At 36.0% G+C, this 24568-nt stretch overlaps 1 protein-coding gene across 2 annotated transcripts in view; it reads right to left on the bottom strand.

Moving 5' to 3' along the window:
• UBE2W (ubiquitin conjugating enzyme E2 W) overlaps positions 1–24568 on the bottom strand; it is a 34674-nt gene that overhangs the window by 4401 nt on the left and 5705 nt on the right. The window contains exons 2-5 of one of the 2 annotated variants that reach the window (XR_012040848.1): positions 10683–10774; positions 7439–7541; positions 4724–4879; positions 3521–3615 (exon numbers count right to left, since the gene is read on the bottom strand). Coding sequence is in view for 1 of the 2 variants with exons in the window: in XM_072852334.1 (XP_072708435.1) it covers positions 3521–3596; positions 4724–4879; positions 7439–7541; positions 10683–10774 (427 nt within the window). In the remaining variant the exon portion in view is untranslated. The remainder of the gene's footprint in view (positions 1–3520; positions 3616–4723; positions 4880–7438; positions 7542–10682; positions 10775–24568) is intronic. The other variant, XM_072852334.1, reaches the window with a different exon arrangement.

The following is a 24568-nucleotide window of genomic DNA, read 5'->3' as shown; positions in this document are numbered from 1 at the left end:
TGTACAAAGTAGCAGCAAACAATTCTACATTCTCACTGGAAAACATTATATCATCTATACTATTACATGTAAAAAAAAAATCTTCATTTTGATAGGGGGGTAAAGAACAAAAACTGTACATGTAGAAAAGATTGGACAAGCATGCAAGAGAGATAGAGGGTGTATTTAAACTGTGTACTAAAAGTTTAGACCAAATACCAGAGAAAACACTTTCTAATTAAAAAACCCAAAAGCAGTAAGGAGGTGCTGGTTGAAAACAAACACCATTGCCCTCTTTTTTCACAAAAATCTACCTCCTGACAACACCAAAAACAGGCAACGGCTTTATGAAACCGATTTCAGCCTGGATGCTCAAGAAAACTGTATCTGGAAGATTCTCCTGTCTTTAACACAGCATGATCAACCCTCAGATTGAAATTCAGCATGAAATTCAATGTACAGTTGAAGCAGACGTTGGGTAGGGCAGACAATCTAGAAATATTTTTAGTTATCCAAGATCAGGAGTTTTGAAACAGGGCTTGCGAGGACATCAGTTTGTAGCAAACAAGGCTCCATAACTCTGCTTATGGAATAAGTTGCTTTGTTGGGGCAGGGATGAATGAGAAACTAAAAACTCCCTAATAAACTAAATGCACAGACACACACATTTACATTTCAGAATATATCTCAAAGTGGCACTTTATCCCTCTGTGTTCATACTGGTTTGCTTTACATCAGCTCCCAATCATTCACTATTTGCTCCCAGCTAAATAAATTCCAGGCACCTACTGGAAAAAAAAAATTCCTTCAAAGGCATATGTTTAAAGAGATGACAGTCTCCCTCCTTTCTCTTCAAAACACAGGGACTCATTTTCACATTAAAGCTAAGCCAGTCCAATGGCTAGCTAACAACAGAAGGGACAGAACCACTTTGCATCTCCCTCCACATGTTCTTGTATTGGCACTGGCATTTATTTCACTTAGTGGTTACCCTCGGACAGTTGGTTTTCTTTCTTGGTTGGGATTGGTTTTTCTCCCCTAATTTACCCAGCCCAAAGTGGTTCAACCACAAGGTTAAATATGTGACACTTCAGTTGAAGCAGGAGCAGAAAATTAAGATGACAGAATCACCTTTTGCAAGGGCTTGTAAATCTTTTCAGGTGTACATAAGGTCGAAGAGAGTTCTTTTCCAGAGAGAGGTGGTTAAAATTTACAGGCAAGCTACACTTCCCATTTTAGTGTAACCCACCATTTCTTCAAACCCATTAAGAAAATATTGAAAATTTAAAGATCATGCCCTGGCAGTCCTGTTATATGTCCACAGAAGAGAAACAAAATTACTTGTAACTGAGAGGAGCAGCAAGTGACATGCAAAACTTGAAGGAAAAGCTCTCTAGTATTTAAGAAAATTTGTGTCCAATGGACATCAGGCATGTTTTATTTTTTAATGTAAGAATTTAATGGTACAGGGAAAAAGCCCAATGAACTTTTAATCATGAACTTTACCTCCTTTGTAATAAGTACTTAAAAAGGAAGTTAAAAAACAAATGAAAATACAGTGAAGCAAAACAGTACGAGTTATTTAAATGAACTGACTTGGCTTCCCTTGCCTCAGGTTGGTTTTTAGGTTGCTCTGAATTTGGGGAAGGGTAGGGCTTTCTAACTTTCAGAAAACAGCCATTGTGTAGTTACTTTGAAGTAATTAAATGACTTGTTCAGTGGATTATAAGCAGTTTGATGGTTTTGAGCCACAATTATATAGCAACTTTCAGATAACCCACAAATTTTTTTCATACTAATTTGGTGTTTTGTTAACTTGAATTTTATGAATAAGAAATCAAAGTAGTATCTGCAGACTATTCTCCTTGATAGACTTCAATCCTGAATCAAAACGAGACTCTAGTACAAATTCAAAGTAGACAGAACGTATTTTAATCACAAGATAAAGCCAATAAATGAAAATTTACTTCTTTCTCTATAAAAATAGCTAGCAAGTGAAAATCAAAATAGTTAATAAAAACTCTCCAAAAATTGCCAATAAAGAGAAAGCAATACTAGAAATGAAGAAGCACCAAACATTACAAGAGTGCAAAAACAGGAAGAGAAGAGGAAGTGACTACTAAATAATCTGGTGAAGATGAAAAACCCAGCCTTGCAGGCAATAGGATTATTATTCTTGGAGTCAATTTTAAAAACAACATAATGTAAAACCACACGATAAACAGTCCTGAGTTTCTTAAATACCTCTTAATCCCATGATATACAGCACTCCTTTTACTGTAATTGAAGTCACCTTGTTTTAGAGATACTATTAGAGTATTATGAAAAACAGAGTTTCATTCCGTTACATTACCATATATCAAAAATCCACGGGTCTCAGCAAGTATTATGAAACTCTCAAGTTTTTATTGTTATGGCATCCACAGGTTTTTAAGAATCTAAGGGTGAAGGCTTTAACATTTGCCTCTCCAGTCATTAACTCCCACTGTCTCAAAATACCTAGTCTCATTTCATGTAGGGGACAGAACATGTCCTGGGGTGAGGAGGCAGTGAAAAACAGAGGATGTCTTATGACAGAACCTTCAGTGAAACATAGTGATGGGATCAACTCCTCCTGCACAACTCTAGCATACAGTATTATCTGCTCTAACACATCCTTTCCCAAAATACATGGGCTTCCGATAACCACCATTTGTACAGTATTTTCCTAGGGAAAGCAAAGAAAATACTGGCCGACAAGAGAGGAGAGAAGAAAAGCATAGCCCGTCTCTACCCCCTCCTTCTTTCCTTCCTCACCAATGGAGTGGATAAGACAAGCACATACAGCCAACCCCAGCTCTGGGAAGAGGATGACAAATGTTGAGGCAGAAGAAAGAAACCACACAGTATAAAGTCAGACAGAGAGCACATGGAAAGAAAAAACCACAAAAAAACAAACGAAAACACAACACTAGCGCTGCAGACACTGTAGTACTATACATAGCAATTTTAGTAAGTTGTTTTTTTTTTAATCATGTACATGTAGAATCTTATTACTCTATTATTATTAGTTCTTAAGAGCCTTTAAGTCAGCCAACTGTCCCACATTGGAAATTCTAATTAACAGTGGAAATCTATTAACACACATAGCTGTTTACAAACATATAGGCATCTTTTAATTGCCATAAAAGCTCTTAAAGCATTACCAACAACAACAAAAACCCCTGGGTTTAGAGCTAAACCTGGTTTCATTACGGACCTTCCCTAACCCCAAACTGAAAATTTGTCATGGACTAATACAGTTTACAAGAACTTTCATTCAAATTCAGTCCTACAATTTAAAACATATAAATCTGTGCTGTTTAAATTTCCATCAGGAATTATTAAAATTCAATATAAAAAAAATCACAGCAGAGTATCTCAGAGACAGGATTTTAATAACTTTTTGAAATTTAAAAAAAGAGTTTAAGGCTTTGAATGCATTTATCCTACTTTCCTACATTTTAATTGCCTTCAGTCTGAAAAAAAACTTTGAAATTCCCGGTCCTAGTTAAATACTTACCATGATACCACCATTTTGTTTTCTTTGGATTCTTGTTACACGTTCTTACATAAAATGAGTTATCTGGAGGTCGCCTCTGCAACAAAAGAAAAGACCTACAAATAATCAAACAATCCTCATATTGTAATACATGAGCTATTTAATAAGCTTATGAAAGGCTACCACGTGAATGCAGTGAAAATGAGCTAACAGGCAGGGCTAGACCTTTGTCAACAAAAATCTCTTAAGGATCCAGGTAACAATTCTTACTGGAGATACTCCAAGTGAAAAACTAATGAAAAACACCAAACGGTTTGGAGATAGATAGGGGGAGAAATGAATAAAAAGAAAGAAAACAACCTATAAGAAAGGATCAGCTCTCTTTCAAAAAAACCAAATGAAATTCCTTTGCAGTTTGGAATCTAATTCTGATATATTAGATCCAATTCACATCCATAAGTCTCAGCTTGGAGTGGGTGAAAAAGTGAATTTAAACATCTATATATGATCAATACTTCATATTCTTCAGCTTTTTTCTTAAGTGTCATCATTATGCAAAACCAAAGTCAGAGGATACAATACAAAGCTGTTTTGGGGGTGTTTTTCTACCACATACACATGACTAGGACTGACTAGGATGTGACGTAAATAGGCATGTTTGGATAGCACAGATGTACAAGTTCTGACAACATCTAACTTCCACAGCTATTCCACTGCGAAAGAAATGGTCAAGAGTAAAAGGGTAGTCTCTTTACAAAAAAGGTCTAAGGTATCAGTGCCAGTCATCTATGACCAAAAAAAGCAGCTTAGAACCATTTGCTTTCCTGAAATGAAAATGATCAAGATCACTGCAATAGTACAGCTGCAAAGCCTCACAAACATCTGCACTACAGACATTTCAATAGTCATTTTTCACTGCCTTTGGATACAGAATCAATTTACAAAGAATTGTCCTAAAACATGACTGAACTTCACAATTAGTACAACTAGAAGGGTTCCGTTCACTCCTCTTCTCCAATAATGATATATGAGCAGGTTATCATGAAAACAGTTACAAAGTACTTACTGCACTGTTTATTTTGCAGTTCTAGCTTAGTATTTTTTCAGTAGTAGAAATGTAGTTTTGCCTATTTTAGAATTTGAGAAATGAAGATCTCACTTTGCAAAGCAGAAAAATATTAACTTTTACTTATTCTACTCCAACAGTGCTAAAAAACCCCATACCTTTTCTTTGCAGCTGGAAAGCATGCTAATAATGCTAAGACAAACCGATTGCACTGAGAGAGCTGGAGACCAGTCTTCTGTTAGAATGGATAAACAGATATGACCATTGCTATAAACATGAGGATGAACAGGAATATTGTCTCCAGTAAACATGACCTAAAAAAAAAAAACAACAACATAATTGTAATTTATTGTCCACATTTTAAATAGGACTGTATTGCTTTTGGGAAAACAATATTATCTTATTTAAGAAGTGGTTCTGCCATTTTCACTTACACTAAATATTACACTTTACCCTGTTAGGTTCATTCATTTTTGGAAACTATTAAATGAAATGTAAAATAAAACAAAGGAAGCCTAAATAGCTAGTGAAGATGAAGTTAAATAAATCGTTAAATGTAGGGGTTTTGCTATTAATATTTATACAGCATAGAAAAATGCAAAGGTAACAGTGTAAAGACATCAAACCAAACTTTTTATATCTTGCAGCCTCAGTCTTTTATGTCTTAAGGAATACAGCTGCCTAGCCAAAACACTGGATTTTAATGGTTTCATAAGCCACAATGTTATACACCAGGAAACACAACAAGATGCACAAATGAGTATTTCTATAACCCTGGACACAACAGAAATTAAGTTCTGGACAACTCATCCAGGTTCCAGCATAAAAAATACAATGCATCAATCCTATTAACTATAAAATAAAGGACTTGTACAATCAAAGTATGTTACCATATAGGAAATATTTTTAAACCATTATTTCAAGTGGAATATATTTTTATTCGACATGGGTGAATATGGAAGAACAGCATTTAGAACCTTAACTCCTCTCTATTAAAAGATAATATCACAGTCAAAAAAAGGTTAGAAAAGCAATTCTGACAACTATTGCTCTTACACCAAGTTTATGTCGAACACATAGTTGGCTCAGGACCAATGGAAGTGGAGTAAAAGTGAAACCTTTGTAGCAGCATTATCCTCCTGAGCTCCTTATCCAACATAACCACTGTCAATCTTTTATGCAATGACATAATAAATCTCTACCACTCATAACCATAATACCCAGAAGCCTCTTAAGTGTTTCCTAAGTTATAGAGATATATGTATGTGTACAAATATGTATACATGTACACAACACACCCACCTCATCACTGACTAGAAGAAAGAAGCAACACCATCATATAGGAAACTGAAATTAGAGATCTTAACATATTTGCGAAATGGCAGATAGCTTTCTGAGGCAGCAAAAAAACTGGATGCAGAATGATCTTTCATAGGTCTTTAAACTGATAGTTCTTAAGCATTGAAGAGCTTACCTTCATAATCCAGTAATGTATTTCACTTCTAACTGATGTCTTCCTTTTATAGGAAAACCAGAACTAGGCATACTAGGTCAGTAAAAGCATGCACACTATGACAGACAATATACATCTGAAGGCAGAAAACAACCAAGTGATTAAGCAGCTGAAGTGTAAACTATTAATTCACAGTAAGTACATTTGCAGGAGAGAGAATTATGACCCAGAGGTTTGTAATATAGAATGAACTTACTGCACAGCAGTATTTTTATAATGGAAATTCTAGCCATCTACAACAATCAAGTATCCAGTACTTAAATTCTTAATTGTTTTCTGTGCTAAAAATCAGTGTACATGTACAGATCTAATTTGCTGTTTTACAATACATTGCACAGACACACACACACAGGTTGGGTAATGAGTACAAACAGTACCTAGGTGGAACCAAATGAATGTGGCTACTCTCCTGTGGGTCACCTATGAGTAGTTCACTGCAAACCTGATGGGGTGCAGAAGTACAGGTGGCCAGTTTGTTCCTTAAAACCTAAGACTAAAAAGTCAGCATTCTAGTTTTTATCATGGTACCTAAACATATATAATGTTTATGGTTTAAGTATCTCTCACAGCTCCGTGCTTCAGTTTCAACACGAATGTGTTGAAAAGTGTCAGAGAGCACTCTCAGAACTTTGAGCTGAAACAGACAGGACAACAACTAAGGCACTCTTGCTTTTCTTCTTCCTTTTTCAGAAAAGCATGGGTGATAGCTGAACACTACTCTTACCAGCCACTTTTTTTAACATTCCCCTCCGGTAATGAAGGGATGGATGTACAGAGCTCATTCTGCAGCCTAGTAGTATTGCTGCTGCTTCAGTTCTTTACATTGCCATGAAAGCAACACCGTATCTCACACCTCAATTATAACCACTAGATTTGCAGGCTTCTCAAAGATGTCATGTATCTATAAGGATCCCTACCACAAGCACAGTATTTCCCCAGCTGTATTAACAATAGCAGCAGAGAAGATGCAAGATGCTTAAAAACAAGCTAGAAAAAAGGAAGTTGGAAGCAAAAAGAGAACGGACAAAGAAGCAGTTTCTTGTTTACTCTACTCCTATAGTGCAATGAAGGGGACCTTCCTACTTTACCCTGTGTTGCTCTTTCATACGATATGAATATCAACCTCAAAGAAGCCTCAAGTTTACACCGCTCTTTCAACTCCTATGAAACCAAGTAGACTGTCACACCATTATACCTCACTGCAGAGTCATTTTTAAAAGAAAAGGCATCTGCACAATGTGTTTAATACAAATTACAGTAACTAAACTTCACATTAGGATATGTGGATGATACTAATACTCAGCACGCGTCATGCAGCTATAACCTAAAGGTAGCATTAAGCAAGAAGTAAAGCAGTTACCTGAGGCGAATCAAAAGGATACCGACTACTGAACTTAAATAGAAGCTGAAATTTCTCCCCTTCATATAGTGTTCCTGGAGCACCTTCCATGTCTACAATCCACCTAAGGAATGGGGAAAAAATTGTTAGTATCGTGGACTGACAAATTATAATTTTACTCCTGGAGCACAGGACTAATCAAATCAATTACCAATCACAGCCAAATCTTCTAAACTCTCCATTAGTATCACAACTATCACAAAAGTGAACAACACATCAAGCCCACATTTGAAAGAAACAAGTTTGGTATTTTACATACAGGCATTGATACAGCGCTGCAAATTATACAACTAAGGATGACTTGAACTCAACACAGACCCATCAGTCCCCCATAAAATGGCTGTTAATGTGAGACAACAAAGCTGAAACAAAAGACCTGTTCCAAAGTTTATTCCTACACAAAAACAGGCTTGGAAGGAAACAAACCAGACACATTCTCTTTCATGTTGTTTTACTTTTCTGTCAAGGAAATCATCAATACAATTTACTAAAATAAAATCTGTATCCAAGGGGGAAGAGCAATGCTCCTCTTACACTTACACCTGTGAAAAACTCAGAAATTAAATGGTGTATAACCTGGCAGGTAATAGAACGAATACTGGAAAAGTTAATAGTATAAAAAGGAAAAGGACACAGAAGATTAAAAACAAAACAAAAGGAAGCTTTGCAACTGTAATAAAGGTAACACCTCAACATACCACAGTATTCTTTTTCCTCTGCTTCTGCTCCTTCCATGCTAATAACATGGAAGTAACTGACAGATGGAGTTGGGAGGGTGGGGGGTGTTGGGTGCAGGTTTTTTTGGGGGGATGGTTTTGGGTTGGGTTGTTCGGGTTTTTTTAATCCAGTCAAAAAACAGATGCTTTGCATATTGTTCAACACATACAGCAACACTCTGCTATCTAACTTCTGTCATTTTGGAGTTCTGTTGTTGATCACTTAATACCATTCCTTGAGGCATCACTTCCCCATTTTTGTCTTTCACCCTTGATTGAGTTTTACACATTTGAGCAATACAATAACGTAAAGATTCAGCAAGAGACTACAAAAATGCTCAGATAAGATTTACATTAGACTCAAGTTAGGCAGCTGAGATTTTTCAGAACAGCAATGTGTACAGAAAAGACAACATCTCCTCCAGCTGGCAGTCTGATGATCCTATTCCCAACCTCTCCATCCTTCTGTCATATACACTCTCCCCATGTATTTAAGCCGTGCACATTTTTTATCTTCCCCTCTATTTTTTTTTTTTTTTTGGAGAAAAATTGCTTCTCTACTGAACTGCTAGCTGTCACACTCTTCAGGAGGAATGCATTTTCAACAGTAGCATGATGATGGCTGTACTAGAGTTCCATACTTTAATTTTGTGAAGATCCCTTCAATTTAATCAATCTGTGCTCCAGACCACTTATCTCTTCTTATACCTTCTGGTTTTACATTAATACACATGCTGCACCAATATTCTTCAGCTTTATTGGTGCTTGTGATCTAGAACATTCACTTTCAAGTTTTTAAAATAGTTTCATTTACTAAGTAGAAGGTAACTCTGTCTGGACATTGCTCCTTTTATGGTCAAGGAATCACTAGAACCCAACTTTCCTGTGTGCTGTACGGTTTAGCTATCTCAAATTTCTAATCCTTGTGTATTTAAAATAGATGATTGCTTAACATTTCAAATGACCCAGTTACATCATGGGTCAATTATTTTATTCAACACCTTTGAAAACCAAGCTAGTATTGCTACACAAATCTTTACTGCACCAGTTCAAACCCTAACTTGATTAATGAACTCAGAACATGCTACTTCGCATCAAAAACCCTCAAAGAGAAAAAATACTACGTTACTTGTGACAGAAAGCTTCTTAAACAGTGACAATTCCAAAATCTAGCATGACAGTAAACAGGAAGTTTTTATTTGTAAGGTATTGAAAGATATAAGAATTGTACATAGCAGAAAAAAAAATGAGGTAGTACTCATTATTTAGTACACAGAGACATCCTAAGAAAAATGGAAATCCAGAAACAGAAAGAAAAAACCCAACAGATTTTTTTTTTCCTTTTCCATCTCATCATCTGCTGTAAACTTTCACTTAATAGCTGGGGTTTTTTTAAATGAGTAAAAAACACTTGCAATATTAGTTTGAGTCCTTTTTTCAGAAAATTTAAGTATTTTGCTTCCCAAAGAAAACCCAAAGTGAAGCCGCAATTCAGCAGTTGTACAGCAGTTTATTATTATTTGTACCAAATTCTGGAAAGTGCTATTTCAATTTGTTTTAGTCATATTCATCTGCATGAACTATCACAAAACCCAGCTTAATTTAAAAAGCAGTAGCAGTGTTTATCTCGTTATATACAAGGCTCAGAAAAGCCTCATGTAACATGCTCTGAGTGCCACCACTAAAAATACAGATGTGAAGCAACATCAGAAGTCAGCTCTATGTTATGTTTTTAAATTGATTCATCAATCAATAATATAGTCCAGGACATATAGCCTGAGATTCATACTTTTATAAATGTTTAGATCTGCTAAGAATTTTTTAAAATTTCTCTAAAATTAAACTAAGAAAATTATCTAAAAGAAATGACAACACAGCCTAAATCTTTTGAATTTCGGTCAATTATAAAAATGGTTTAAATACCAGGAACAACATCTGTCCAGTTCCAATGGACAAAACACAGTATATTTAACCATGTTTCTCTTTCCATTTTGCTAATCACAGAAAAATCTACAGGAGTGAGAAAAGCACAAAGAAATGTATTTAGATAACTTTGCTCTTTAAGAAACTTCCTCCGCTTGCTTTAGAGAAAGAAGGTAATGGAAATTAACAGCTACAAAATATACTCAACACAAATAATGCAGAAATGCTAATTATTTCAATAAATTTAGAGGGGTTTCAGAGGTTAGCAGCTATGAGAGATTGTTAAGCTATTTTATTCTAAAATATGCAGAAGCTTTTACCAACTGACATTTTGTTAGACAGTAAAATGCCTAATAAAAATGTAATGAATTCACTATCCAGTTCCTGAGAGTGTCCAGCACGTTACTGCAATATGCTCATTAAGTAGAACAATGTTTCATTCCCTAGACTAAAAACAAAAACTCAGAATGTTACTTGGAATAAGTGGTGGAAGTGACATTAAGAGGACTTTTCATTACTTACATTTTTCAGCTTGATAGCAAAAATAAAACAGTATATATACTTACTGTGTAATTGAATTTTGTACACTCTTTTCATTTAGAGTCATTCCTGGAGGTGGATCATTTTGCAATGCCAATAGTTCTTTTTGTAATCGTTTCTATAAAGAAATTGTATAGAATATTTGAAATATTAAATAAAATTCAACAATAAACATGCACACTAAAGTACATTGCATCAATTATTGAAAGGTAGAAGTAGTTTTATTTGAAAATTTAAATACAAAGTGAAACTGAAAAGGGAGAAACAGGGAAGACTCCTCTCCTAGAAATTAAACTGAAAAGTCTCAGGCAAAAAAAAGTCACAGGCCTTAAACCTACTTTCTTGCAAAAATGCAACAACACTTACATTTGCAGCACTGCTAAGTGAAGAATTGCTAAGTTACAAAATACACAGAAGTATCCAGGATTTTTTCATATTACAAAGATGTCAATCAGAGCTCTACACCTAGCAGTGAACATTTCATATTCCCCTGATAGCATCAGATTTACAATTAATTCTCCAAGATTTTAATAGCACAACTCTTCCTCCTCTATGTAATTTAAGACACTTCTATCTGGCATCTATGCAAGCCTTTGCCTTGTTCTAAGTCATCCCAGAGGACAGAACACAAAACTAAAACAAGACTACGTGACTTGCAGAACACAAACTATTTTATAACTTTATAGTAACTGCATCTTAGAACCTACAGAGTTGTAATATTTAGAAGTGTTACACCAGTTGCTCAGGTAATTCTTACCTATTTTGACAGGGATAAATTGATAACTGCAACCAGTCGCTTCTATAACAACTACCAGAACTGTTTCTTACAATCTACAGAGCAAGGGAAACGCAATCCCTGTGAAGTGCTATCATTGGCACTGGTTTCAGGGTGTATTTTCTCCATGTAAACAGTTATGCAATACGTTTTGTCATTTCCAAGCCATCCAGATAACGGAAAGTTTAAGGCTTTCTCATTTCTTACGCTCCTTTTTCCTGCCAACAATTTTAATTTTTACCACCTACCAGTCCACTTCCATCATCCTACTAGTCAAAATGACCTTACATAAGATTTAAGCCTCACCTAGCACTCAAGAGGAATAAATATATATGGTTGAGGGCTTAGTATCTAATTTTGATTCAACATGCAATTTTTTAAAATGTAGGTTTATTACACATTTGTAGGTGTTTCTTACTTATCTTCCAAACAACTTTTCTGATGCTTAGTAGAACTTAAAAAAAATCCACAGGGGAAAATAAAAAAAAAAAGTTAATTTGTCAACATAGAAGTGACTCAGTATGCCATTAATACCTTTGAAATAGGACTACAATAAATTCAGACACACAACTCCTATCATACATTCACAATTCACCTTTTGAAATAACTTTCTGTCTCTATCAAGCAGCCTGGAAAACTTGCTTTGGGCTTCTATTTTGAAAGTTCCTACCTTGAACCCAAATACACACTTTAAAAGTCTTTTATTTGCAAGCTATTAAACAAATATGTTTTGAAGTGAAACGTTATGTCATAAAAGAATTTTAAAGGCTGTTATAACTGGTGTACAGATATAAACAAACTGAAAAAAAATGCTAGCATTTTAATGAGAAAGCTACATATACTGCTAGATTGGATTCCTAGTATTCAACTTTTCTTTCTGCACAGTTTAAGAAAATTTCAGATTATAAACACCAACAGTGTTTAACACCACTATTATGAATTAAACTGCAAAAGAAGAAAGGTCCAAAACCATTTTACAAACCCTTAATTTGAGTGGCAGAGATGTTTTGAAGTCAATTCTCTTTCTGACACTTTCCAAGACCATCATCAAATAAACCTCAATGGTAGTCAACCTGTGTACACCTTGTCATATAGATCATTACAGAGAGAAATATTTTAAAAGTTCAGAGATGAGAACCTTATATGATAAGGGAAAATTTAAACTCTTTCCCATAAAGGGGAGATTTGGAAACATTAGGTAAAAAATAGTAAAGAACAAATGTATACAGGAACAGCAAATAATTCAGTAGATCCCTTTACTTATACATGTAGACCAACTATACAACTCTGTCTTTATAAAAAGGAGCCTAAAATCCATTTTAAAATTAAATTAAAAATAGGCACATTAAGGTATCAGTATCTGATCAAACACAGTAATTTGAAAAGAGGAAGTTTTGTTTGTTCTGTATCCTACCAGAAATTCCAAATTATCAACACTTAAAATATCCTCTCATTTGAAGTTTGGACCTTTGGCTCTTTCTCCAGCAAACACCTTTTCAGTCTAATACAGCCTCAGTCACTCTTTTATCCATCTCACCAGTGCAAAAATATTCTGACTGCTTCACAGCTTTTCAGTTCTCACATATAATATTTATGGTTCTTTCTAAAAAAAACAGTAACCCGAGGGGAAAAAAAAAAAAATCAAAATCTGTACTTGATCAGCAGAGTACGACTGAAGTGCTCTGTTCCTCTGATCTTACACATTTGCTGACACTGTCATGGGGGCCTGTCCATTAAACACAAATAATATACACAGACAACACATTGCTTCTCATCAGTTGCAATACAAAATACATCAAGATCTAAAAAGGCATCCCAGAGAAATAACAGGAGATACTATTTACACTTTGGGTCAAAAGTATCACAGTAAACAAAATCATATTTTTAAAGACAAAAAAAGAAATTATCATTTCCAAGTTAGCCAGTTCAAACAAATATTAATACAAGTTCAGTCTGACCTTTATTTGCAGCTCTCAGTAAGAATCTCAATTAAAAAAAAAAACACTCCATGTCATTCCCACATAAAGCTGAAAAGAGCACATTCAGTAGAAAATGGGTATGTTATCTGACTATTAAGCCAAAGAAGCTCAATAACTTAAGTCCCCCAGAAAAGCAAGCCTATAACATTGCTAGTGTTGTAATGAAATTAAAACAAGCTTTAGCAAAGAAATTTATCACTTTGAAATAAGGTAATCCACAAAGAAAACCTGACTATGATTACCTATTATACATAGAAAACTCCAGTGCAATTCTGATTAACAGTAAGTTCCTAGGCACAGCTCCACACTGGAAAGGTAGGGAAGGGATGCAGAGGTCAAGAAACCCAGAGCTCTTCTGGACTTGTTCTTCATTCAGAGGAATGTCCCAAACAGAACCAAGTATAGCAAAAGGAGTTATTCCCTTCAGCCTTACTGTAACCACTCTAACCCTATGTCTATCTGAAGTATCAGCCGTGTTCTCCATTATACTATGCCCTGACAGATTTAACGTATCTCAACATTGCTCCCCTTCAGGGTAAGGCGGGGCAGGGGTGAAGGAAAAAAGAAAAAAAAAATCCAAACCCACCCATCCACCACCCCAAATGAAGAGGATCTCATCCCAGAATTGCAGGCAATCAGGACAGAAGACCAACAACTGCTATTAGAGATGGCACAGAATCCCTTTCATTTTTATTCTCTCCAGCAATACTGACCATCTTGGATTACTTCCCTTGAAATTAAAGGACAAAAATACCATTTTATAATAAATTCTACATTTCTCCAGTCCCCATAATGACAGGAACTCTGAAAGTGTTAGATAGCTCAAGGGGAAAAAATTATTTTAAAGATTTCATAAGTGTTACTCTAAATGCTACAGCCTAAAGATAGAAGCAAGGCAAAGTCCTTACACAAAGAGAATTACTCTTACTGAACCAACTGATACACATTTAAGATGTGATACTTTTGGGAATACAAGCCCTTATTTGGGTTTTTTCCCCAAGTGGAATAATAAAATATACTATCTATTTTACAACTCTCCACTATTCCATTAACCATGCCATACAAGTTAATCATACCTTATCTGACGAACATAGCTGGGTATCTTTCACAGGCTTTCACCAGACATTTTCAAAATTTGGTTTGTTCTATCAAGCATCAACTCAATTATTTCTGTACAAACTAACAAACAACTGCCTATAGGCCTTTTCCAGAAGACACGCAAGAGTACTCTGTAGCAACTGTAACAAAATTGTAGAGGGCATCATGGCCTACTAACCAGAATTCATTCAAATACTGAAAAGTTGTTTTACGAGAGGGGCTAACTAATATTTAGAAAACTGTCATTTAATCAACCTCTCTGGTCAATGCATTCCAGTGTTTGACTACCCTCATGGTATACATTGTTTCTTTTATAGCTTATTGGAATATCTCATGTTCCAATTTATGCCTGTTGCCCCTTGTCTTCCTACTGTGGCTCTGTTTTCTCTATCACCTTCCCATTAGGTTGTTGTAGGCATCAGCAAGATCTTCCCTTTGCCTTCTCTTCTCAAGGCTGAAGAAATCCAGTCAGCCTCTCCTTGCACGTGATGTAGTTCAGCCCCTAACCATCTTGGTGGCCATCTGTTCGACTCACTCCAGTATATCAATGTCATTCTTGTACTGGGCCTCCCTAAAGACAGTACTCCAGATGTGGTCTCAAGTGCCAGAGGAAGGGGAAGAATCACTTCCCTCAAGCTGCTGGCTACATGCTTACACACACAGCCCAATATGCAGCTAAGGATATTCAGAAAATTTGGAAGATACTCTCCAAAGATATGATGAAGGACTATTTTTTTCTTCCTCTCTCCCTTACAACAATTTAAAATAATTTGTCTTATGTTGTGCCTCATTAATAGACAAAGCTGGACTATCAGGAGCCAGATCTACTTTAAAATAAATAAACAAAATAAATCTCTTAAATAAAGCCCTTGAAGGCCAGATTCATACAGTTTAATTAGGAAATTGAGCTCCTGGTTACCATAGTAATTCAGAAAACTTCTGAAGTTTAAATGCAACAACTTGAAATTCATTCCTCTTCAGTGTTTAACAATATTTGTACTAGCTGACCAAAGAGGTTACAAGGAACATAAATTTTCAGAATAATACTAAGTCTAAAGACTACTCCAATATCACGCACAAATCCAGAAACACGCACTCTTAGCTTCAAGATAATTTAATTATGTACTTTTAAAAAAACATGACTCTGATATACCTAACCCACACGTTATGTACAAAAGGCACACTGCGGAACTGTAAATTTCTGAAATTAAGCATTTGAAAAGGAATAGCTTCAGAGGGAGAAAAGCTTTCCTTGTATCTGACAGCCATGAATAAATAAAACTTTTTCTGGCACAAAATTCTTGAGAATAAACAGCGACGTACATAGCAGGACAAAGTATAATGGGTTAACACTTTTCAGACATTTTTAACTATCTCATTTGTACAATCTTACAAACTTAGGACTTGAAGGTAGCTCAGCAAGGTGGAGAGGTGACTTCCCTAACATAAGGATGCATCAAAGATTCTTAAGATATCCTTGTGGTTAAAAGCCTTTAACATTTTCCACATCACCCTATCTCTTCCTCTTATAATTGGAAGAATTTTTTTTACAGTAAGAGATCTAGGTGAGTTGAATAAATTATGTCAAATTACTTTGCTTACTCTTCATGGATACAGAAGGGAATTCTTTTACCTATTTCAACTTACTGCTCTCCAAATAAAACACATAATTCTTTCAACTACCCCCTCTCCAAGTCTCATTTTCTAAGCATTTAATTTCTGCTGGTCTCCAGCTGGCTCCTTAAATTTGTATTTATATACATATGTATTTATCACAGAATCGTATAGGTTGGAAAAGACCTTTAAGATCATTGAGTCCAACCGTAAACCTAACACTACCAAGACCACCACTATACCATGTCCCCAAGCACCTCATCCAAACGTCTTTTAAATACTTCCACGGATGGCAACTCAACCATCCCAACCATCCTGAACCAATTATATATATATAATTTATAGATACAAACAAAATAAGAATGTTTCATCATGACCCTTATGGGAATATATCCCAGAGATTTGTTTTTAGTTTGTAGCAGCGCAATACTTTTGACTTACATTCAGTCTGCACACTCATAATCCAGAGTCTTTTCCACTCCAGCACTTATCAGCCTGCTACTCGTTCATATTTGTAAACTAGACTCCCTTTTCCCCTCTCCTCTCCCTATTAAATACTTTGTAGCTTTCTCTAATGAATTGCATGGTTCTGATTTTAAACCTTGTCCCTTGTTGTCACATACGTATTTTCTAAGAACACTTATATCCCAATCATCCAAGCCACTTTCAGAAAGCATGAAAGCCAATGCAGACTGCCCTCAAAATACCCTCTGGTAGGTCCATTCAGCTTGACAGAACCAAACGCCCTCTCTCAATCAGACACCCAGTTATTACAAGAGTGATTTTACTACAACCAAACTACAACTGTGATACCTTGAGAAGTGGTAGTAAGTTAATAAAAAAAAAATTCCACTGATTTATACCACATTTTTCTTGTGTGCTTATTCAAATGTCACACTAGTGCAAGTCAAAGACATTTGTACAGTCAGAATACAGCTACTGGTCCTCTTTCACAATAGTTACCGCACAGTAAGAGGTGGAAATCATGTTAGTTCAATGGGATTCTTCTTCTGAAATGCATTTGGCTACTTTTTATCTAGGTACTCACAAGTTAATTGTCAATTATATCCTATAGGTATCAGAGATTATTTGGTCCAGTGATTTCCAGAAGCCACCCTTTCACACAATAGTAGAAGAATAAAAACAGCATCATCTGGAAACTCAGTCAAAATAATTGTCAAAGAACTCAGATTCAATTGCTTAAACCCTTAAAACAACAACAAAAAAACCCCACCAAACCAACCCACACTGTTGAATCCTAGTGACTGATATAATATCCAATGCCTAAAAGGTATTGAATCTGTCCTTTTTGTTTGGTGTGGCTTACTGCCTCGTTGTTAATTTAGTATCTGTGTCATCTATCCTTTGCTTTCCTTTTCTATTCACTTTCTATCACTTTGTTAATCTTTCTAGTGATTTAGGAAAACCTTTCTTAATGCTTTTCAAATCTGCTAATTTAAAACAATGCACCATGGGTAGATTTCACTCTCATATGCTTGTCCCTTTCTTTCCTATTAAGCTTTAGCAATAAATACTTATTTCCACTTTTCTGTTTTGTACAAAGCCTTTTCAATCTAAGTCACTAAATAGCTCCTCATGTAGCCATATTGACTTTTCCTATATTTCTTCCATATTGACATAGCTTTCCATTGTAAATTAGTATTTTCTTCTAGAAACTTGTAGTCCTTCAACACTCTTAATTATCAGGAGTCCTTTATTTACAGATCTCCAGCTATATCAAGACATGCATATCTAAAGTCAATATCATTATTACTTTTGCTTTTTTTCCTTACCATAAAGCAAGAATACCTTTTTTTTCATCACATACTCAAGCTGCTTTCAGCCTCTCAACCAGCTCCTTTACGTCAAAATACAAGCTAGTGCAACTACTCACTCCCACAATAACCTCCAAACAGATGTTTTCTATACATTGATATGCTCTTGGGAGCTGTGCTTGCTGTATTGCTCTTTTCATATCACAAGACCATCTTTCTAATGTTCCTGATAATCCATCATAAGATTTCATATAGAAGCTCCCTTCCTGCTTGTCCACTGTCTATTCAAACAGACTGCGAAAGAAAACATGGACTGCAATCATGGAGTTATTTACATAAAGGGGGAACAAATGAAGGATGCACAGGCAATTTTAATTTGATCTTTTCCTTATTTTTGAGAGAGGATTTTATGCTTAAACATTCTGTTAATACAACTTCCAAGTAAACCAAAACTGAAAAGTATCAAATTGGTAAAAACATTCACTATCTAGAGGAAAACAGAACAGAAGAGTAGGAAGATCAGAAACCCAAGACTGGATAACACCACAGTCCTTCAACTAAAGGAATAACCAGCTGCAAAAGGCAAAGAGTAGTGACATAACCAGTAGTTTATACAAGTTATTTTCAAAAAGATGGAAGTCTTTGAAACCAAGATTACTTAATTCACCTACCTCTACAGGAAGATTCAAGGATGAAATCAAAGAACACAGCTTAACACTGATCGAAACATCAGTTCCAAAAGAAAGTTTATTCAAGTAGTTGAGACATGACTGACATAGCAATGGCTTGTATTCTATTGCTAATTCTGTCAAATAGGATTTGTGCAACCCCTTCAGTTATCCTCCACAGATTTTCTAAAGTGTCAAGCTCAAAATAACACAAAATTAACTGGGTGTCAGTGGAGTAAAATTCCTGCTGGCTCCCAGACAGCTCACAACCACCTGTATCGCTTCAGTCCTGATAGATGGCACTCAATGTCTGTCATGGTTCAAGTTAAATACATCTCCAAAGCTGATAGCTTCTAGCACCTTTGCTAAGCAAAAATATGCACTCTTCTTTTCTCCAAACTGGTACACATCTTACTTGGCCACCTCTGGAACTGGTGTGGTAACATCTCAAATGCCACAGCTGAATTCTCACTTGTGTTGATTCCTGGTGAATCACATAAAGAAGCAGAAGGCAGGGCAGAAGCACATAAAAAGATGCAATATGTGAAAGGGAGAGAGGGTAGCAATTTAGGACAGGAGGAGATTTGGAGGTTGGCAACATGAGTATTTCAGAATGCATCTCCTAGAATCAGATAGTTTGGTTACTGTGCACCATTGAGCTAGATGTGATAAACATTTATCACATAAATGTTTATTAACAGATATAAAATTATTTCAGTGGTCTCTGTGTCCTTGTCAGCTACCTCAAAAAGCAATAACCTATATTCCTAAAGCATATACGACAATATCACCATCACATTCCCCAAAACCAAAGACCTTTTTCCTGATTCTACCACAAGCAAGGATCACACCCATGCAAGGATCACACCCATGGACAGATAGGTAGACAGACTTCAACCACAATCCCCCACAAAGCAACAGTGTAGTCAAAGATATTTTCCTCCCCCATCAGGAAAACTCATCTAGCTCTTATAGTATGTGAAAATTACCTTTCTCTATACCTTTAAAAATGAGTATCACAATATTGGTCGTCTATTTCCAGTTCTAAGCCCATTGTCAGAACTCTTACAACAGCTTTGCCCCTCCCTTGGAAAACTGGAGCCTAGAGAGTTAAAGTTTAACAAAGCTATATGCAAATAAAAACATGTGTACAGTGAAAAAGTAAGGCACTCTTAGTTATAGGGGTCACTACCAAGTACGAATTATGTACCTATAGCTGAGAGCAACTTAGACAATGAATTCTGTTTCAGTTAACGTATTAGACCTCATAATTGGAACAGGCAAAGCATACATACACTGTTACATTGGCTCTGTTGATTAGCAGTAAAATATTAACACCATAATCCAATCAAGTTCAATTGTGTGCCCACACTCCTGGCTTATTATCTATCTCCTCAGAGCTGAAAATACAAACTTTCTAAAGGTAAATTATACAAAGAAAATAAAATTTAAGAAAGAACAATGCATATATTGAACTGCCTTATCTTTGCAATTCTTGAATATTCCACTTTTTGGTGTTTCAAGAAATACTACATGAGATGTGCAATGTCTTAAATGGGTAATATCTTAAATGGGTAAACCAAATGATGAGCTTAGTCAAATACTTTACCTATGAACAATCCTTAATATAGGCTTGAAAGTCTATTTTAGAGACTTTCCTTTTTTTTAGGGAAAGAAAGGAAGCGAGAGAAAAGCTGAGCTGATTAAACCAAAAGGATGTTCAGTACAAGACAGGATATATTAAGGGCAGTGGTAAAAGTTTGGTAGAAGATAGCTGGGGGAAAAGCAATTTTTTCTCTACCAGTAGAGCAGAAAGCGAAAAATGGACAAACAGCATCCTTTCATTTCTGCTGGAGGAAATGTTCCATCACCACACCTCCTTTTACCACTAACACAAGCTGTGATAGGCAATTAAGCTGGAATGTGACAGCCTTTTCACCTGGAGTGGCAGAGGCTCTCCTAGCCATGCTCAGTTAGGTAGTATCATGAGGATATGAAGAAACTGAAAGATGGAACAGCAACTTCACGGACTAGGAAGCATGGGTGTCCAAAACATCTGCACATGGATTTTGTTAGAAACCTTCTATTTCCATGCACTCGAATTCCCTTTTCTTTGTTGTGATGATGTAAGAAAGGAGTAGCCTTCCAAGGCTAAGCCTTCCTAGACACTGTAAACTCAAATCTTAATCTGTCTTGGAGATCAAAGAGGAAGAAAAATTAACTAATAAATAGTTAACAGTTAAAAATTAATCCCACAGGAGCTCCACTCTTCTATTTCATGCTGGTAAAGCTGCTGCACCCTAGGGAGACCTAACAATATTTCTTCAATAACTACTAATGATTCTCTTCCACACCCAAAGATTGAAACACCCAGCAAAATCTGTTAGCACAAAAGTACTCTCAATCCTGTGATGAAGTCCTGGCAAAGAATTTACATTTCACTTATGAGCTAGAGGCTGTCACCTCCTCCCCCATTCAAGCTACAAAACATTTAACAAAAAACATCCTTTCTGTTTTGAAGAAGTTTTTGCATGCAGGGGAGAGATTTTTTTCAAGCACTCCCTCACTGAATGGAGGCAAACAGTAACCTCGTACCAGAACAGGAGGAGGAGTTAACAGGCTGCAACAACAGTGTTGTTACAACACCAGCATGTTGTTTCATAAGCAAAGCTGTTACTAGTCTGCTAGTACAACTTACTAGCCTGAGTGAGTAAGACCAGTAACAACTCTGTTTTCAGTATTCTGATTCTTCCATTCACAGATTTCTTACTGAAAAGTATCTCAAATCCACAATATGAAGTTCTAAACACTGGGTAGATAGTCCTGGTTTTCAAACAAAATTCCTCTACAGAAAAAACATTTTAACAGTGTAAGTATTGCTGGAACTGATTGCATGTTACTCTTATTAGAAACCTAACTTTAAATGCCAAAAAGCTCTCAAACAGAAGAGAAACAAGGTAAAGATTAAAAACAGTGACACTTAAAAAATTTCCTGCTACAGTCCCTCTTGCTACTTAAGACATCTAAAGAAAAGACAAAAGAGACAGTTCCTACAAATAAAAAAATCCTTTGTTTCCTAATCTATCAGGTCATTCAAGAAAGCCTCTGCAGAGTGTATCTGGTTTCGGCTGGGATGGAGTTAATTTTCTTCCTAGTAGCTGGTATAGTGCTGTGTTTTGGATTTTAGTATGAGAATAATAGTGATAACACACTGATGTTTTAGTTGTTGCTAAGTAATGTTTACACTAGTCAAGGACTTTTCAGCTTCCCATGCTCTGCCAGGGGCACAAGAAGCTGGGAGGGGGCACAGCCAGGATAGTTGATCCAAACTGGCCAAAGGGCTATTCCATACCACATGATGTCATGCTCAGTACATAAACTGGGGCAGTTGGCCAGGGGGTAGGCATCACTGCTCAGAGACCGGCTGGGCATCGGTCGGCAGGTGCTGAGCGGTTGTATCACTTGGTTTTTTCCTGGGTTCTGTTCCTCTCTCACTCTCTTGTTGTTTTCCTTCTCATTACAATTTTATTATTATTATTGTTCCAATTATTAAACTGTTCTTATCTCAACCCACAAATTTTCCTACTTTTGCTCTTCCAATTCTCTTCCCCATCCCACCAGGGAGGAGGGTGAGGGAGCGGCTGTGTGGTACTTAATTGCTGATTGGGGCTAAACCACAACATCATTATTCAAGTGAAATCATTTGGCCCAGACTCCCAAACTTACAAGCCATCCAGATACTTGATTATCACAATCCTGGGTGAATTTTTCCTAATCAAAGTTCTTACAGTAAGATTTAATCAAGGCCCAGAGGGCAAAAGAAAGATAATTGACTGGATGTGCCCAATTAAAGCTTCAGCAGGACACATAACAAAACAGCTTCACAAAATACTCTGTCCATAAAAAATAATACCAGGATTTGAATTTGAAGAATTGTTTTTCAGTTTTATCTATTTTTGGCTCACTATCAGGTTTTCAATCTGTACTGAGAAGGCAGAAGCAGATTAGTCTCCTTCTCATTTCTAATAAAACATGTTAACATCTGGCAACCCAGTTCTAATGTTATTTTCCCAGACCAATCCATACTTCAAGGCCTGAATGTCAAGCATTTTGTACATTTCTCTCTTTTTAAAGGAACCAAAAGGCAATGCATGAATCTTTTAATAAGCTACTTACGAATCAGTTTCCACCACTAACCTTCTGTTCTTCTAAGCATTTAAAAATTTCATTAGGTTACGGATTGGAGGGGTGGGAGGAAGGATTGTTGATTTCTCAGCTAGATAACAGAGTATTATCTTCACATGCTCCAAGATATTCTAAAATATTTGACTGGAAGGTCAAAGCAACAGAGTCCTCGCCTAAAGGAAATAATATGCTTGACAAACTCACTAAAAGATCAACCTGAAATCAGAACTACAGTATAATTAAAGATAAACCAGTAACTACACACACAAAACACTCTGTACTCCACAGTCTGAAAAGCTTTTTGCCAGATAACCAATTTTTTTACAATGAACCTGACATTTTAAAGCAAATTAAGTGAAATCCGCTAATGAAGAATAAAATGAAACTGACAGCTAGTCATCTGCTTTATAAATGGAGTCTTCAAATGTACCAACGCCCAGCACAAGCCTCACACAGTACTAAAAAGTCACACACACATTATTTTCTCTTTTAAGCACAAGAGTCCAGCATTATTGGAACTGCTTCAGTTAAAGAAATGAATTTAAGATAATAGCAAGGGGTGGCACAATGAGGTCAACCATATGTCTACCAGGGAATTTCTTATCCTTATAAAAACTATTACAAAGGTCGATAACCGATATAAAATGCTGTATTCTGACAAAAAGCCTTTCAGAAAGAAAAGGGTCAAAAATGTTGGAAGCTGCAAACTGTAACAAGATTTAAATACTCATCAAATCCATATCCCTAAATATGATGCGGAGAGAATTTCTAACTTAGGAAATCTCAATCCATTCAGTTTCCTTGTTCCTTCTCATTATTGGCCACCAACTTCTAATCAAGAAGAAACAAATAAATCTATGTGAACAAGTAGCATCAAATTCTATGAAGCATTTTATTCCAGCAGACTTTTAGAGACAATATTTGCTGTACTTTAGTAAACTATTATCAACATTTATTGGCCTGTATACAGCATTTTTTTTCTTAAGGCTGATCAAGCAGTATTTTTAACTAAGTTGAATAAAAAAAGATGACAAACAACTTTGTATTTGTAATCACCAAAGGAGAAAGTTATTTTTTTAATACTGTGTATGAAAGGATGAATAGTTAGTATTCTCAATCAGATGATTAATTATCAAAAATAACATATTTCGCAATTCCTGCTCTACCACCATTAACTTTGTTCTTGTCTAACACATTAATACTGCTCCCAGGGAGGCAGATGGGGTTCCCTCCCTTCTTCCCCTGCCACCCGAGATCGATACCTGGTTTTCATTCCAGTGATTAAGGTCACCTCAGAGGAAAAACAAACAAAACCAAAGAAAAAAAAACTGCAAAGGCTGGCGCAGATTCCAGAATACCTTTTGAAAGCCCTCAGCTATCAAAAGCGGGCAGAAGACAGGTTACCTGACCTTCATTCTATCACAAAATATTGCTTACTGGCTCTTCTTATTTTTAATTATTTAACCTATTTACTTTATTTTCATTTGTTTTTAATAAATTAAGTTATAACAGGTTTAAATGAATGGGTAATATTGTCTCTTCCTCCCTTCAAAAGACAAAAACGCAACCCACAGTTCACAGTTCTGTCACAGTCCTTCGCTACTTCAAAGCCATGCAAGATGCACAACATTTTTTGCTCCAAGTACTGAGTAGACGACCTTCATCATCCTCTTCCCCTCTGCCCCAGTGGGAACTTTAGCCTGCAAACTGCTTGAAAGCTCATCTCTCGGTTGTAAACCAAGGCTACATAAGAGACACAATCATTATACCGAACACATTTGTATTTGTTGAATGCAGCCATAACTATGGGTAAATTCA

This window comes from Ciconia boyciana, chromosome 2 (genome assembly GCF_034638445.1).
Source record: "Ciconia boyciana chromosome 2, ASM3463844v1, whole genome shotgun sequence".
NCBI lineage: Eukaryota > Metazoa > Chordata > Aves > Ciconiiformes > Ciconiidae > Ciconia > Ciconia boyciana.
Note: the sequence above shows the minus strand (reverse complement) of the source record. Positions and strands in the feature narration are given on the sequence as shown.